Consider the following 17,730-nt stretch of genomic DNA (forward strand, 5'->3'; position numbering starts at 1 on the left):
CCGCCTTCTCACAATTAAACCAAAAACAATCTGCCTGTATTTGCAATGACACTCCATTGCTGGATAAACTTTGATACCCAGATTAAATAAAATGGCACTTTTGGACGGCACTAAGCAGCCATCGTGCGGAACTGATTGGCTTTTAAAAACACCAATTAGTACTCAACCTTGTGGCTGTCCAACTGTAGCCTGCTAATGTGAGTGCACACACTTGTGATTTAGCCTCAATATCATGGCTCTATCAGGCCTCCGTTTAGCCTGGAGAGATATTAGCACAGCCCACTCTCATGTTGGAGTGTCACGGACCTCTTCATCTGTTTTGAGTAAACAAAATAAAACTGCAACCGGAAAATATGAGGGCTTGTTTGTAGTTAGACATGCTGGAGAAAAGCATAGAAAGGGAATTTGTGCTTTGATCCGCAAACATGATCTGAAACCCACTGCACATTAGGCTAGTTCATAAAATGAAAGAGATCCTGGAATTGAATAAACAGGCCTGGTATGTGGTGGACACTGGTGGAAAATGTGTTAATGTTATGAAAACATTACACATCCTGCATTTTTTGTTGTTTAACCTTTAGCTAGGCAATTCAGTTAAGAAAATATGTATGTAATCATTAGTCCATCTGCTGAATGTACTATCCTCAGGCAAAAAAAATATATAAACTGGAAAGAAAAAATGTAAATATGCTTGAATTCTTTGAGCCTGTCCCATCTGTAAATAATTGGAAAGATGCTTTAATTCTTTGAGGGAGTCCACTAGGTTGGGCGACATACTGTTTACACCATATACTGGACTATTTTGAAATACAGTTGGTATTATTTTTTAAAAACTATTATTTGACACATCTTAGATTTCTTATAGTTATACTTTACTACCTCCGCAGCCCCACGAGGCAGGGGTGCCCACAGCCCCGCCGCCCTTGACTTTTTCAACATTTTGTTACAGCCTTATTCTAAAATAGATTTTTTTCCCCTCATCAATCTACACACAATACCCCATAATGACAAAACAAAAACAGGTTTTTAGACATTTTTTAAATATCACATTTACATAAGTATTCTTGGGTATGACGCTACAAGCTCGGCACATCTGTATTTGGGGAGTTTCTCCCATTCTTCTCTGCAGATCCTCTCAAGCTCTGTCAAGTTGGATGGGGAGCGTTGCTGCACAGCTATTTTCAGGTTTCCAGAGATGTTTGATCGGGTTCAAGTCCGGGCTCTGGTTTTGCCACTCAAGTACATTCAGAGACTTGTCACGGAGCCACTCTTGCATTGTCTTGGCTGTGTGCTTAGGGTTGTTGTCCTGTTGGAAAGTGAAACTTCGCCCAGTCTGAGGTCCTGAGCACTCTGGAGCAGGTTTTCATTAAGGTCCTCTCTGTACTTTGCTCCGTTCATCTTTGCCTCGATCCTGACTGGTATCCCAGTACCTTCTGCTGAGGAGTGGCTTCCATCTGGCCATTCTACTATAAAGGCCTGATTGGTGGAGTGCTGCAGAGATGGTTTTCCTTCTGGAAGGTTCTCCCATCTCCACAGAGGAACTCTAGAGCTCTGTCAGAGTGACCATCAGGTTCTTGGTCAGCTCCCTGACCAATGCCCTTCTCCCCTGATTGCTCAGTTTGGCCAGGTGGCCAGCTCTAGAAGGAGTCTTAGTGGTTCCAAATTTCTCCCATTTACGAATAATGGAGGCCACTGTGTTCTTGTGGACCTTCAATGCTGCAGAAATGTTTTGGTACCCTTCCCCAGATCTGTGCCTCGACACAACAGATCTGTGTCTACGGACAATTCCTTCAACCTCATGACACTGTCAACTGTGGGACCTTATACAGACAGCTGTGTGCCTTTCCAAATCATGTCCAATCAATTCAATTTCCCACAGGTGGACTCCAATCAAGTTGTAGAAACATCTCAAGGATGATCAATGGAAACAGGACCTGAGCTCAATTTCGAGTCTCATAGCAAAGGGTTTGAATACTTATGTAAATAAGGTTTTTCTGTTTTATATATTTTATAAACCTGCATAAAAAAATTGAAAATCTGTTTTCCCTTTGTCATTATGGAGTATTGTGTGTAGATTGCTGAGGATTTTTTCAAATTTAATCAATTTTAGAATAAGGCTGTAACATAACAAAATGTGGAAAATGTCTGAATACTTTCCGAAGGCACTGTATGTCTACAGAAGTATGTGGACTCCCCTTCAAATTAGTGGATTCGGCTATTTCAGCCACACCTGTTGCTGAAAGGTGTATAAAATCGAGCACACATCCATGTAATCTCCTTTGACAACCATTGGCAGTAGAATGGGATTACTGAAGAGCTCAGTGACTTTCAACGTGGCACTATCATAGGATGCCAACTTTCCAAAAAGTAACGTTGTCAGATTTCTGCCCTGCTAGAGCTTCCCCGGTCAACTGTAAGTGCTGTTATTGTGAAGTGGAAATGTGGGGGCGCCCCTGCCTCGTGGTGGCTGTGGGGGTGCATGCTACACCTCTGCTTACAACTATAAATTCAGTATAACTATAAGAATTCTAAGATGTGTCAAATAAATTCTATCCAGCTCAGGGCTCCAGCTATGCATTTGGGTAATCACTAGATGTCAAGATCAAGCTCCTTGGTTACAGCAGAGACATTCAATTCCCCCTGGATGAAGATCCCTGTTGCCTAAATTGTTTTGTGTGTCAAAAAAAAAATTTAACAAATGTTTTTGGGAGGTTACAGAAATGGTATGAAGGTATGAAAACCTGGATACTGCCCAACCCTAGAGTCCATATTTGGCAACTAGCAAACTACCAGTCCAACAGAGAACAATATGAGAAATAACTTATTGTAATTGCAATAACAGTAATTGCAATAATAATGGCGAGCACAATTACACAGAGGAATGTGCTTCAAGTTTATGTCTGATAAGAGCCAAAGCATCAGACAATCACTGAGGTAATTACAGAAAGATATGTAACTCACACTCCTCCATATAACTTCAGCATATTGCCTCATTAACGACCATCTTAATTCCATTTTACCCACAGTTTATTACAATACTCACCACTCACAGATGTTGGTAAACATGAATGAAGCTTCGCTTGGAACATGCCTCAGTAAACAATGCTTTTTTTCTGGTATTTCTCGACATTTGGGCCGAGAAAATTTATTATCTTTTGAAGCAATAGTTAATCGCTATATAGGCTAAGTATTGCTTAAATATCTTACTAGCATCTGGAGGATAGTTTGTGGAGGAGAAGTAGGTGTAATCTATGATGTCAGCAACAGGCTAATGTTGTCATTAGCCAATAGGAACGAATGTCTTACGCTTACAGTCCAATCAAAATATGACATCACCTGACATCCTCAATGTTTTGTGGCAACAGGATCCCTAGATAGTAGAACGCTTTATTAGTCAGTGATCAAAGCTAATGGTGCTAGGCCGCTAGCACCATGGCCTGTTGAGTAGCAAATGGTCTGGATAAAGCAGTAGGAACATGATCCAAGCTACTATCCAAAGCATACAGATATGCTGCTGTTTCAACAACATCACAAATTGAGACCTTTGTAACACCAGACAACTGCTTTCAACATACACAAAATATCTGATATTGTACAGTGACCAATCTCTGGCTCTTTCCAGGAGAATCAATGGCACTCTAATAGACTTCACTGAAAACAAACCACGACAACAAAGAAATACTTGATTTACTTTAAATGACTGTTGTCATTCAAGCCAGCCACACCCATGTAAAAGGAAGTGTGGTGTATCAAGGGTAAACCCCTAAGTATTGGTGCACAGTGCCTTGCAAAAGTATTCATCCCCCTTGGCGATTTTCCTATTTTGTTGCATTACAACCTGTAATTTAAATTGATTTTTTATTTGGATTTCATGTAATGGATATACACAAAATAGTCCAAATTGGTGAAGTGAATTTTTTTTTAAATAATACAAAGCGGAAAAGTGGTGGGTGCATATTGCTATGAAGCCCCTAAATAAGATCTGGTGCAACCAATTACCTTCAGAAGTCACATAATTAGTTAAATAAAGTCCACCTCTGTGCAATCTAAGTGTCACATGATCCGTCACATGATCTCAGTATATATATACACCTGTTCTGAAAGGCCCCAGAGTCTGCAACACCACTAAGCAAAGGGCATCACCAAGCAAATGGCACCATGAAGACCAAGTAGCTCTCCAAACCGGTCAGGGACAAAGTTGTGGAGAAGTACAGATCAGAGCTGGGTTATACAAAAATATCAGAAACTTTGAACATTCCAGGGAGCACCATTAAATCCATTATTTAAAAATGGAAAAAATATGGCACCACAACAAACCTGCCAAGAGAGAGAGGGCCGCCCACCAAAACTCATGGACCAGGCAAGGATGGCATTAATCAGAGAGGCAACAAAGAGACCAAAGATAACTCTGAAGGGGCTGCAAAGCTTTTTGGCCATCAAGGAAAACGCTATGTCGGGCGCAAACCCAACACCTCTCATCACCCCGAGAACTCATTCCCCTCAGTGAACTACGGTGGTGGCAGCATCATGTTGTGGGGCTGTTTTTCATCGGCAGGGACTGGGAAACTGGTCAGAATTGAAGGAATGATGGGTGGCACTAAATACAGGGAAATTCTTGAGGAAAACCTGTTTCAGTCTTCCAGAGATTTGAGACTGGGACGGAGGTTCACCTTCCAGCAGGACAATGACCCTAAGCATACTGCTCAAGCAACACTCGAGTGGTTTAAGGGGAAACATTTAAATGTCTTGGAATGGCCTAGTCAAAGCCCAGACCTCAATCCAATTGACAATCTGTGGTGTGACATAAAGATTGCTGTACACCAGTGGAACCCATCCAACTTGAAGGAGCTGGAACAGTTTTGCCTTGAAGAATGGGCAGAAATCCCAGTGGCTAGATGTGCCAAGATGATAGAGACAGTTATGCACACTCCAGTTTTCTGTTGTTTTGTCTTATTTCTTATTTGTTTCACAATAAAAAATATTTTGCATCTTCAAAGTGGTAGGCATGTTGTGTAAATCAAATTAAACAACCCCCCCCCAAAAAAAATATATATATTTTGATTCCAATTAGTAAGACAACAAAATAGGAAAAATGCCAAGGGGGGTGAATACTTTTGCAAGCCACTGTACATCAGACAAACAACTTGTGTTACTACCTAACAGAGCTATCTTAGAATTGCCAGTAATCTCAATGTCACTAGAACAATCCCAATCCCAAAACCAAAACTCTGTAAGGTCTAGGCTGCTCTCCTAGAAGATGCATATTACAAGCTAATTGAGTCTGCTGGAAACTACAGGGGGGCTGAAGGTTCACCACGATTAGCTTGTGTAACTGCTGAAGGTCAACGCAGCTCTGCTGAGCAGCCACAAGCCTTCATAAAACCATGCAGCGTATCATTATTTTCACAGTGTTTCATTATGGATTGTTAACCTTGGCTAACTCCCCAACTAACGCTTTAATCAACTGCCTGTAATGTCTCTGATACAATGTAATCATTCTGCTTCTCCTTCTCATTTATCAGTGGGTAGGAAGGAAAAACTTACCTGTGTCTCCATTATAGAAAGAGAGAAAAAGAGCGAGAATAATAAGAGAGCAAGCTCCTTTCCCAGGATCTGCATGTGTCTGGAAAGACGTGAGTAAGAGCTTCCGAAGAGGAGAGAGGAACGTTCAGGGTTATTGCCCATTGTCAGAGAAACTAGATCGTTTTCCTAGAAAGGAATGGAATATGAAAGACTTTTCAATAGCATGTAGTCTCAGGAGGAAACTAAAGAACTCCTCAATGCCGAGGCCTCTTTCTCCTTGGCCTGGTTCCTACCACTGGCATCCCACACCATAGCCACCTGTGAGGATGTGTACACTGGGTCCCACTGCAATGAAGAGATGAGCTCAAACAAAAAGCCTAAAATATCAGCTCCTTTCCCAAATGTACTAGGGGAGTCTTCATAAGACAAATACATTGTGGAACACTCTCATCAACTCATCAGTTTGCAAACAATCAGAGGTTGCAACCAGCGACCTCTAAACCCCACAAGAATGATTGCCAAGAAACAAAAGAGAACTTAACCAACTAGTGGATGACTTTTCAGAGTCTTCTCCCTCCACATCAATACTGCTTTCAAAGATCCAGATGGAGGCCAGCAGCAAAGTGTCCCCTTATTGGGCCTTTATTGGTACATCCTAAATGCAACATTGAATTAAGGCAGGGGAACGGGGAGGCACGCTTTTTGTTTAAGACAGTACGTCTGAGGCCAATAAAAATCAGCAATGAAGCAATCACTGTATAATTTTTGGAAACCATCTGAAAAGAGAGCACTTTCCAGTTTTAATATGCGTATGAAATAAATATTAGAGCCGAGCCAGAGCATGAGATAAACCATATGTTTCTTGGTGGATAAAAAAAATTATCCATAGGCTAGTACTTTCTACAAAACGCTACATGTCTTTATCTTTTCTCCAATATATACAAGTGAACTCCAACTAAATAGTGATTTACAGTAAATGTGTGGTACATTGAGAACAGATAGGGAAATGCTACTCGGGGGGAGTATGTTACTTATCAAAAGTTGGGTTCAAAGCGGATATGTGAGAGGGATTTGTGTGGTTGCCAGACGTGTTATTTTATTGAGAGTAATGGTGCACCCCATAGGCTGATACAATCTGACAACATCTTAATGGTTATTGAATATGTTAGAGAGAGTTTGATGTTTTAGTAAAAATATCTGTTTTTCTCTCTCACTTTTTCTCTTTCCCTGTTTTGATATTGGGGCTCACTCACCATGTGTCTTATTTCATATGTTGGCATAATGATGAATTGTTTTGGGTTGTACAGTCAAGCACTTTTTTTCAGAAAAACATTCCAGGCATCACTGTGAACTGATTGCTTTGGAAAATTGTGTCCTTGGAGCTACATACTACAGGCAGGAGTAGTAACTAGAATTGTGTACTTTTACACAAATAAATGAATACTAAGTATCCATATATGAGATTAATGCTTTCTGACAGAGAGGATAAATTATCAATATATGAATAGGCACTACTATCCAGTTAAAGAACAATGGACACAATCAACTATTTAAACCCATAAATAAACAACAAGAAACTAGAGGTCGACCGATTAATCGGAATGGCCGATTAATTGGGGCCGATTTCAAGTTTTCATAACAATCGGAAATCGGTATTTTTGGGCACCGATTTATTTATTTTTTTAAATACATTTTTTATAGCTTTTATTTAACTAGGCAAGTCAGTTAAGAACACATTCTTATTTTCAATGACTGCCTAGGAACTGTGGGTTAACTGCCTTGTTCAGGGGCAGAACGCTCTAGTCCAACGCTCTAACCATTGCCCTCCACGAGTAGCCTGCCTGTTACGCGAATGCAGTAGAAGCCAAGGTAAATTGCTAGCTAGCATTAAACTTATCTTATAAAAAACAATCAATCATAATCACTAGTTATAACTACTAATCCAGTTTAGCAGGCAATATTAACCAGGTGAAATTGGGTCATTTCTCTTGCGTTCATTGCACACAGAGTCAGGGTATATGCAACAGTTTGGGCTGCCTGGCTCATTGCGGACTAATTTGCCAGAATTTTACGTAATTATGACATACATTGAAGGTTGTGCAATGTAACAAGAATATTTAGACTTAGAGATGCCACCGGTTAGATAAAATACCGAAATAATAAACGTTTTGTTTTCAAAATGATAGTTTCCGGATTCGATCATATTAATGACCAAAGGCTCGTATTTCTGTGTGTTATTATGTTATAATTAAGTCTGATTTGATAGAGCAGTCTGACTGAGCAGCAGCAGGCCCGTAATCATTCATTCAAACAGCACTTTCGTGCGTTTTGCCAGCAGCTCTTCGCAAGCACAGCGCTGTTTATGACTTCAAGCCTATCCGTCTCATGGCTGGTGTAACCGATGTGAAATGGCTAGCTAGTTAGCTGGGTGTCATCTAATACTGTTTCAAACGTCACTCGCTTTTAGATTTGGAGTTGTTATTCCCCTTGCGCTGCAAGAGCCGTGACTTTTGTGGAGCGATGGGTAATGATGCTTCGAGTGTGGCTGTTGTCGATGTGTTACTGGTTCGAGCCCAGGTAGGGGCGAGGAGGGGGACGGAAGCTATACTGTTACACTGGCAATACTATAGTGCCTATAAGAACATCCAATAGTCAAAGGTATATGAAATACAAATGTATAGAGAGAAATAGTCCTATAAATACTATATTACCTACAACCTAAAACCTCTTACCTTGGAATATTGAAGTCTCATGTTAAAAGGAACCACCAACTTTCATATGTTCTCATGTTCTGAGTAAGGAACTTAAACGTTAGCTTTTTTACACGGCACACATTTTTACTTACTTTCTTCTCCAACACTTTGTTTTTTCATTATTTAAACCAAATTGAACATGTTTCATTATTTATTTGAGGCTAAATTGATTTTATTGATGTTTTACATTAAGTTCAAATAAGTGTTAATTCAGTAATGTTGTTATTGTCATTATTACAAATTAAAAAAAAAAAAATCATCCGATTAATCGGTATCGGCTTTTTTGGTCCTCCAATAATCGGTATCAGTATCGGCGTTGAAAAATCATAATCGGTCGATCTCTAACAGAAACAGAAATATTCTCCCAAGAACAGCTCTTTCAAAACTCTCAGAGCTAGGCCTACACAGAGAAGAGAGACAGACAAGGCCATGTCAGCACAGTGCCTATATACTGTAGATCTCTGCTACCATTTAATTCTAACATAAATTATGGCAAATTACATTTCCAGGAAAAACAAAGGAATATTCTTATCATTCTAATGCACGTCTATAAAAGATCCAATTAAAATCTGCCAGAGTGTGATGGCGCTTTTCCAATTTATATTAGCTTTTGAGGAGACTATTAACGTTTATTTATTAGGTGAAGATGACTTTAAATACTACACTATTAACGCTGCAGTAAAATTGGATTAGCAGAGTGAGATTTTAACATTTATCCTGTTACCACATATATAACGTTGGGGGAGGGGCGATCTACGATCAATGACTATGACCTTCTGAGGCCAACATGGCTCCCCTATTTCCATAACACTGACTCCAGCTGTTGGCTTGGGGACCTCTGCACTGGCTGGGAAAATGTAAGAAAACAGTTTGGAAATGGAGATAAACATAGCCGTTAAAGTCAATGTGTTCTAAACGTGACACAGATTATTTGCTTACTACTGTATTACAGTAACCAAGGCATAGGTCCAAGTTACATGAAATCACCTATTGAAAAACACTACGTTGTTACTGTGGTTCATTTCAGTCTTCCATTTAAACATTCAAATAGCTGTTGTATTACTCCATTTTCTGTGTGCTTTGTTCAGCAGGTCTAATGGATATTTGCCCACATGCTGACATTGTCTTCTCCCTAAAGGACGACCTGGTGGTGACACACACTGAGCATTATGGGAATGTTACATGGTCGTGGTGGCGCTATGGGCAGCTGAACAAAGGATAGCTGGACTAATCACCACAGTATGGCTGCGTCTGATATTGCACCCTATTCCCTATATAGTGCATATTGTTTTACCAGGGCCCTGGTCAAAAGTAGTGCAAATTAGGTGGCATTTTGGATGCACATAAATCTCCTTTGCCTTCTACATAATATCTCTCTCTCAGTCCCTACAGCACATAGCTCACTAATGAGGTGACATTTCACAGTCACAACAACGCATTTCCCTGCAAATGAAAGTCATAATAACAGTCAGCAATACCTTGATGAGAAGTAAAATACTTCCTTTCTGAACAGTAAGGGATGGTCTGAAAAATAGCACAGGCAAAAATTCAAACAATTGAACTTTTAAGTCTCGTTTTCTTGACAGGACCTCCTATTCACGTGTTGAGTGTAGGGGGTCATGCATATTTGATTGTGTAAAACGTCACATTTCTAATCTATCTACTAATTCAATCTGTGTTGGATTAAAGGTTAAATCCAGGGGAGATCAGTTAAATGTTTTGATACAGTCCTCTGTCAGCCCATTACGAGGCATTAGAAATTAGATACGTGAAAAATATGATGGCTGTCTCACTGCAACAGTGCTTTAAAAATAAATGTAAGTGTCTTAACTGCAATGCGAATAATTTATAGGACACAATTTATTGAATCACCCAGCCAGAACTGATTGACTGGTCCCACTGCTTAATTCACAGTAAAAGCCGTTTCTGTGGCACATAATCATTTATTCTCTCTCTTTAAAGATGGAATCCTTAATGGTGAAGCTGTCATGTACGTTTGGGATATTATAACACCACAGAAGTTACAGCAAACAACAAACACAGTTGTTTTGCCTCGAACATCACTGCACGCTCCGATAGAACAGCAGAATATGTACTGGACAGGAGTTTGGTGACACCTTAATTGGGGAGGATGGGCTCGTGGTAATGGCTGGAGCGGAATCACTGGAATGGTATCAAATACATCAAACACATAGTTTCCATGTGTTTGATGCCATTCCATTTGCTCGTTCCAGATATTATTATGAGCCGTCCTCCCCTCAGCAGCCTCCACTGATGTACTGAAATTTGTTGTACCACGCTGCTGATTTCCATTTGGACGTTGCTCACCTCCGTTTAGTCGACAAAACAAAAACAATAACAATGGCGCTCGGGTGAACAGATTCTATCTTTAATAAGTCAGTGAGGTTGATGCTGTCAGAGATGTAGCGAGACAAATAGGATGAGACGGTTTATCGTGGTGGAAAAAGAAGATCTCATGGTGAGTTAGTAGACCCTGGTGTGATATAAAGAGACATGTTAGGCTTGCCTAACGACTCACCCTGAATTGAATTATTCTGCTCTATCAATCGCTCCATACATTCAGTCTAAAACTGTAGTTTGTGTGACTTCAAAATGAGGGTAGTTGTAGAGAACAAATTAATTAGCGATTGGATATTCTCTAACAAGTATAACCAATCGGAGTACCAAAGTTAATGATGTCATCATATAGGCCAGCTCTGGACCAATCCATCGGTTTCTGGGACCAATCAGAACAGACAGAATGTGTTCACATTCTCGAAATCGTTGGAGATAGAGGCAATTCCAGACTCAACATGGAGAAGAAACATCGGTTGGCCAGAGCGATGTGGATGAGTAGCCAGGCAAATGCTTGGCTGTGGTTTTAAAGCCTAAAGAAAGTCCATCTAGGACCCTTAGGCAGAGGACGCGCTACAGCTCAAGTTTCCAGGGTACAGTACCTTTGTTAAATGATTCAGAACTTTGACAGTTTAAGCAATACTGGTTAAATGAGGCCTTTCTCTCTCATTCACTTGCAGGTGTGTCATGATAAATGACCGTAACCCTACACCGAGCATGACACCTCAGCTCTGAGCTACTACCCGTCTATTATATCTGAGTGCTGTGGAGCTGTAACAGTGACACGGCTGTTGGATTGTCCAGAGAGAAAACAGAACCTTCTGAGACAGTCTCTCTGTTCCCATGTCCAAACTAGCATACTACTTAAAAGGAAGCAATGTATCGGGCATGTGTTCTACGTCGTAGGCTAGTGTGGACATTCCAAAATCAAATCATATTTTATTTGTCACATGCTTGGTAAACAACAAGTGAAATGCTTACTGGGCCCTTCTCAACAATGATAATAGAAAAGTAGATACACAATGAGTAACTTGGCTATATACAGGAAGTACCAGTACTGAGTCATTGTGCAGGGGTACAAGGTAATAACATGGCTATATACAGGAAGTACCAGTACTGAGTCGATGTGCAGGGGTACGAGGTAATAGAAGTAGATATGTACATATCCGTAGCTATAGAGTGACTAAGCAACAGGTTAGAAAATAAACAGTAGCAGCAGTGTACAGTATGTGATGAGTCAGAAGAGTTGGTGCATGAAGAGTCAATGCAAATAGTCCGGGTAGCTATTGGTTATCTATTTAACTAACTATTTAGCAGTCTTATGGCTTGGGGGTAGAAGCTGTTCAAGGTCCTGTTCGTTCCAGACTTGGTGCATCGGTACCGGTTGCCGTGCATGCCCATTATATTGTTTCATTCTAAGTAGTATGCTAGTGTGGATATTCAAATGTAGCAATACTGTGTGAACTCTTATCTACATGCAGCCTGCTGGCTGATGATGGTGATGTGAGAAGAGGAGATGGAATGGATTCATGAGCACTGGGTGGTGGTTGGATTAAAAGTGGACACCGCAGAGACATACAAACACAAACAGGAGCACTCCCTGTGTGTGTGTGTGTGTGTGTGTGTGTGTGTGTGTGTGTGTGTGTGTGTGTGTGTGTGTGTGTGTGTGTGTGTGTGTGTGTGTGTGTGTGTACACATTGCAAGGAATGATGCATGTAATAGCTTAGATCATCTACAGCGCAGCCATAGAAAGCAGACAGTATGATCTACTAATGTTCCACCACAAAGCCACCTCTAATATACAGTATATGACTCACAGTCCGGACACAGCTTCCATAGCAACAACTATTAGTGTCTTCCATGCAGGAAGCTTTACTGAGCTGATAGAAGTTCAGAGCTAGGACAAAAACGTAAACACTACATAGTTAATCACATACACACATCAGTTTAAATAATGTAGATAGAAATTGGGGAAATTGTCTGAATCTGCAGAGTAACTCACTTTCGGACAGAGCATCCATTAGCTCAGGGGTTCCAAGTACTGTACTTCAAGTGAGCGAGCTAAAAATACATTTCCCCAATCTCAAATGGAAAACTGGCTCTTTAATAAATCTGTTGAACTAGGCTTCTGACAAGCTGCAATTAAAATGCCCAGGAAACACATCAGCTTTTCACTTCCTCAACATTTAAACATTTAAACATATGACTTCAGTTACATCCATCAACTTTAGAAAATGGCAAAGTAAGCAGCTTCTCGGGGTACCAGCGATTTAGAGTCCTAGTAGTGTTTGGATATGTTTACAATGTGTGTGTGGTGAAATGGCACCAGCTGTGTACACTGACAAGATGCACACGGCCCACTGTGTGTTTGAAGAGCGTCTTAACCCCTTCAGTACCACTCCACAGACGGGACAACAAAGACCACGGGAGGCTAGGCCAATCTGGCTGTAGGGGACAATGGGGAGATATTGCCCCAAGGGTTTTCTGGTGTGAAGGGACTGTAAATGTAGCATCTCTGAGTCTATTTATGTCCTTTCTGCTTTGTTTCCTAGACATATGCAAGGAACAATAGGATCCAACCCATCCTCAATCAGGCTTTTGTTTCACCTACATGACTCATTTAAAGGCTCAGTAAAGTCCTAGAGTATGCCGACTGCAGCTGCAGCCTTCCATCCTCATGTGTTATGCTGTGAATAACTTCCCATTTGTTGTTCTTACAGTGTATGTAGTCTATTACGTATGACAGACGAGTGGTTGATACAACTCAAAGTTGAAATATAATCCATTGATAAGCGTTTCCTTGGATAAGAGGAAACATATCCATTTGGTACAGTCACAGAGGCTATTTGTCATCAGAGCCAATCAGCTGTTACTACCAACCCTGCTCAGTGAAACACACTTCCTGTTTACAGCGGTTGTCATTGAAAGGATTCTTGGAAGACAATCATTCACTCTTCCGTTATTTTAAACCAACAGAAAAGTATGGCTACGGAACAGCGGAAAAATTCAGTCAATCACAGTTAACACAATGCTAATGCATATTACATAAACTTTGGATCTGAACATAGCCATCCACAATTTATAATCACTCACTGGCAGTATTAGTATTAGTTTCACAAACTGAAACTCTAGTAGTGACAGTGCTGCAGGTGCAACACATTCCTCAGTTACATCTGGTAACAACCAACTAATTACCTCTACCAGTGCAGCTAATGAAATGTATATTACATCTAAAACATGATTAAACTTCAAGGGAGTATAACACAGGACTATAAATGTGCCAGTAACAGGGGAGGTGGGGGGCACGCTCATGAACAAAGGCATTTCAGTCAATCAAACAGTCAAATCAAACCTGACTTTGAGACATGCTAAATGTAAACCAGTACAGTTGAGAAAATACCCCAAAAGATCACAGCCTTTAGTAGTGTCCAATCTGAAGAGTTTGCCCAGTTATGTAGACCACAAACTGTCCGACATTTAAACCAAGGGGGGACATATAAAATATTCAACTTTTGAGACAGAAAAGGAGATAAAATACACCCTGATGAACATAAAATAATCTAGGCGTGTATTCATAAGGTTTCACAAGTGAAGCCGGGCTTCTTGTAAATTTCACTGACTAAGACCACATGTGCTCAGTATAAACCAAAGAGCCAGTAAAAGCCAAGTCATTATCCCAAATAAATTGAATGTAATGTAAGACTGCACACAATTTCTGGAGTACCAACTACCAACCAATCAGTGGCTAAAAAGAGTCCCTGTGGGTATATACCCCTAAACATAGTTGCCTTGTGTCCCAGCTTAAATCAAAGCACTTTACCAAAGGCACCCTGCTGAGACTGCCCTGTCATACACCTGAACACAATCCACACCATTAAATATTAAAAATGTATAGAATAATAGGTAGCATAGATGAAGTGTGCTTTAAATCAGCTCTTAATGACATTTATCATCAAGGGTCCGAGGTTCAATTCTACTAGATTACTAGCAGCTCATGTTCCCTTATAAAGTACATGATATTAACATATTCCCTTCATCTCATTGACAAATCATGGCTGGATTCATTAGTCATGAATCATGATGACTGTAATACCTCATTAAGTTTGTGCCACTCATTTGGATGTTGCTGTAGATTTAAAATAATCTGTGATGTTTGAAAGTGATTAAAACGGAATTATTTCCTCAGACAATATTTTGAGAGCGTGTTACTCTTTATACATTACATTGAGTACCCATTGACATTGACCAAGGCACTGTTAAAGCTTCTTGGGAGTGGGAACTTGACATGAAAGCTATAATAAATATCTCTGTTATCAACCCAAGTTAATTTGAGTCTCTACAACTTGAAAACCTGACACATCGTCTGGATGACTGTTTCCTCTCAATGAGTTTGGTCGAATCAGTTTCGGGATGATGTGCCTTGCATTATGCAAACACATGCAAATCTCCCTTCCACTCGGTATGCAGAGGCTTCTGAATTGGCATGTGATATGTGGTTTGTGATGAGACATGTTGCAGAGGGAGTGCTTCATTTCCTCTCCCTCTCAGACTACAATTGCATTTTGGCCTATTCCTGACAGAAATACTATTTCCTTTCTCAAACTTTGGCCCGGGGAGTTTTCAAGCAAACACAAAACCACACTTTATCTATTATAGGACAGTCAAACAAATGTGGTTGCACTTGGGAGCTTTAACAAGCCTGGGCTATTTGGCTAAGCAGACGCAAACACTGCTCTGGTCTCAGAATGTTCTCAGAACAGGGTTATAGTATGTTCTGGGGAAAAGTCTGGAAACTCATTTGATATGGACTGTCTCTCTCTCTTTTGGCAGCTTACCATGCTTCCACATCCTGAAGATGTTGTCAAATAGAGCCATTATCCTTTTCAAAACAAATACTCCTTTGTGCTTGTGATACAAAAACACCAAATATCTGCTGCTGGTTGTGTACCAAACCACCTGTCAGTCTGACAGTGTTTGTGTAAGGATATCTCAGGATAACCCTACTAGGGACAGTATGACTTTTTTTTAAAACACTGCAACACATCAGTAAACAGGGACATATTATCTGTGAGCAAAAGAAGGGATCACGATCTGAAACAACAGCAGTTGAATCAGACATCAGATATCAACATAAACAACCTGCTCACTTCAAGGACAATTAATACCTTTCACAATTCATGAATTGGCCTCGAATATGACCAGCTCTATAGGTAGTGACTTCATCATGTGCCTTCAGGGAATCTAAAACATATGAACTGCATGTTGATTGATGATGTAGACTAGAAGCTCCAGGTGGAATTATAAACACTGCACATTAAATGATTAAATTATTATGGATCAAGACACTTTTTAAAGGCTCTATCACACATGTAATCAAGTCGATCACTCATCGTAAAGTAGCAGTGTCACTGCCACCAGGCATGAATAGCTTACTCTGCAAGAGATAGGATACCAAAACTTCGTCCAACAGGGAGATGTGCTATATGAGAAAGCATTTCAAGCGTAAACATTATGACATGCAGAACTCCAGCACCAAATGAAGATGGTAAACTTGCCTAATTGATTAAAGTGTGTAATGCACTGGTAAAACGACCTCTTGTCTTATTGTGTTATTCTGTCTATTTTATAAAAGCTTTGTAATGCCAATGCAGAATAGGATTAGATGATGAAGTAGCCTAATTAATTCTAAAAGAAAACATTCCCAATCGTGTACAACACCATTTGCCATTATATCAGTCTGTCTGGACTCAGGGGAAATGGGGTTTGAATACAGTGTGCAGAAACAAGATAGAAGTACGCAAAACAATGTAGATCACAAATGCTCACCTTATTATAGTTGTAGTAGCCCAAACAGTGGGAAAAATCCAGGTTTGGTGGGTCTCCTGGAATAGGATTTCCTCCGGCAGTCGGATAAAACCGTACATCCATGATGTACCCGGCAACAGCGCAGCTGTACTGTGAACAGAGCTCAATTTGTTTCTACCTTTTTACAATCCACGCGCACAGAGTGAGAGAAAGGCGGCGAGGCGGGCAAGCTTTATCGGGACCGTAAATCAAATAAATAGAAAGCGGGATAAGAAGAGGTAAGGGATAAAATACGACGTTTTGTTATTCCTCTTCTATTTGTTGAAGAAGCTTTTCATAGTTTTGAAACCCAAATAACGGTTGAGCTATGTCCAAGCTCGTCCTCAAGGTTTATGATATCTGCGCCAAGCGGTGATGTTTGCCCATGCATTTAGAGGCAGCTGCTGTACACAAAGAAGCCACGCGACCGGCAGGGACAGACTGCACAATCGTCCTTCCCCTGTTCAGCTTGCGAAACAAAATTGAAAACAGAGCTAACGTTGTAATAGGTGTATAATAAGAAGTTTTCCCCCCACCCTCTCGTTTCTTTCAGAAGTTGTTTTTCCTCAAGTTTGCACAGTAGTTGGCGAAGGTAGCACAAAGCAATGAGGATATTGTATTCCCTGGAATTCTGCTATAGTGTTCCACCAGTGGAGAGTGGGGTTTGGGACAAAATCTGATAAATTTGTGCGGTCAACCAATAATGTGGAATTAGTAGATTTGCTTTACAACACTAGATAGATGCTTGGTTCAGTCTTTGGCTCTGTTGATGAACAATGTGTGAACAAATCGGGCTACTTCCCGAACACAGCACGCCACTCCCATTTAGCCAGCATTTGCCTCAATGAAAACACTAGATAGTTACATTTTACATTACATTACATTTAAGTCATTTAGCAGACGCTCTTATCCAGAGCGATTTACAAATTTTACACTGCTTTCAGTCTCTGGGGATACTTTGATTGACAGATTTTATATCAAAATACTCAATCAGCAATATACACATGTTTTTACAGCAGTTGCTTGAATTGCGAATTGAGTGGGATACAAACAATTTGTTTATGTTTGTAATAAACTGGTAATAAGATGGTCATGAACCTTATTACTATAATTGTTTCTATGTGCTTTACTAAATCACACATTTTTCCTAATGAAAATCTCTTCAAAACAAACAAACATGAGTTTTGAAAGCCAATCCAATCTTAGGAGTAGTTATAGCCTGAAGCAGCTTGTTGGTCCCCTCCCTAATATGACC

General features: G+C 40.2%; 1 protein-coding gene across 1 annotated transcript in view; it reads right to left on the minus strand.

Moving 5' to 3' along the window:
* The window catches only part of LOC115113772 (TOX high mobility group box family member 3-like), a 69,208-nt gene extending 52,255 nt beyond the window's left edge, over positions 1-16,953 (minus strand). The window contains 1 exon segment of the mRNA XM_029641754.2: positions 16,458-16,953. Within this exon segment, the coding sequence (XP_029497614.2) occupies positions 16,458-16,559 (102 nt within the window). The 5' untranslated portion in view covers positions 16,560-16,953.
* Positions 16,954-17,730: the final 777 nt, after the last annotated feature.

The sequence above is a fragment of the Oncorhynchus nerka genome, linkage group LG28 (assembly GCF_034236695.1).
Source record: "Oncorhynchus nerka isolate Pitt River linkage group LG28, Oner_Uvic_2.0, whole genome shotgun sequence".
NCBI lineage: Eukaryota > Metazoa > Chordata > Actinopteri > Salmoniformes > Salmonidae > Oncorhynchus > Oncorhynchus nerka.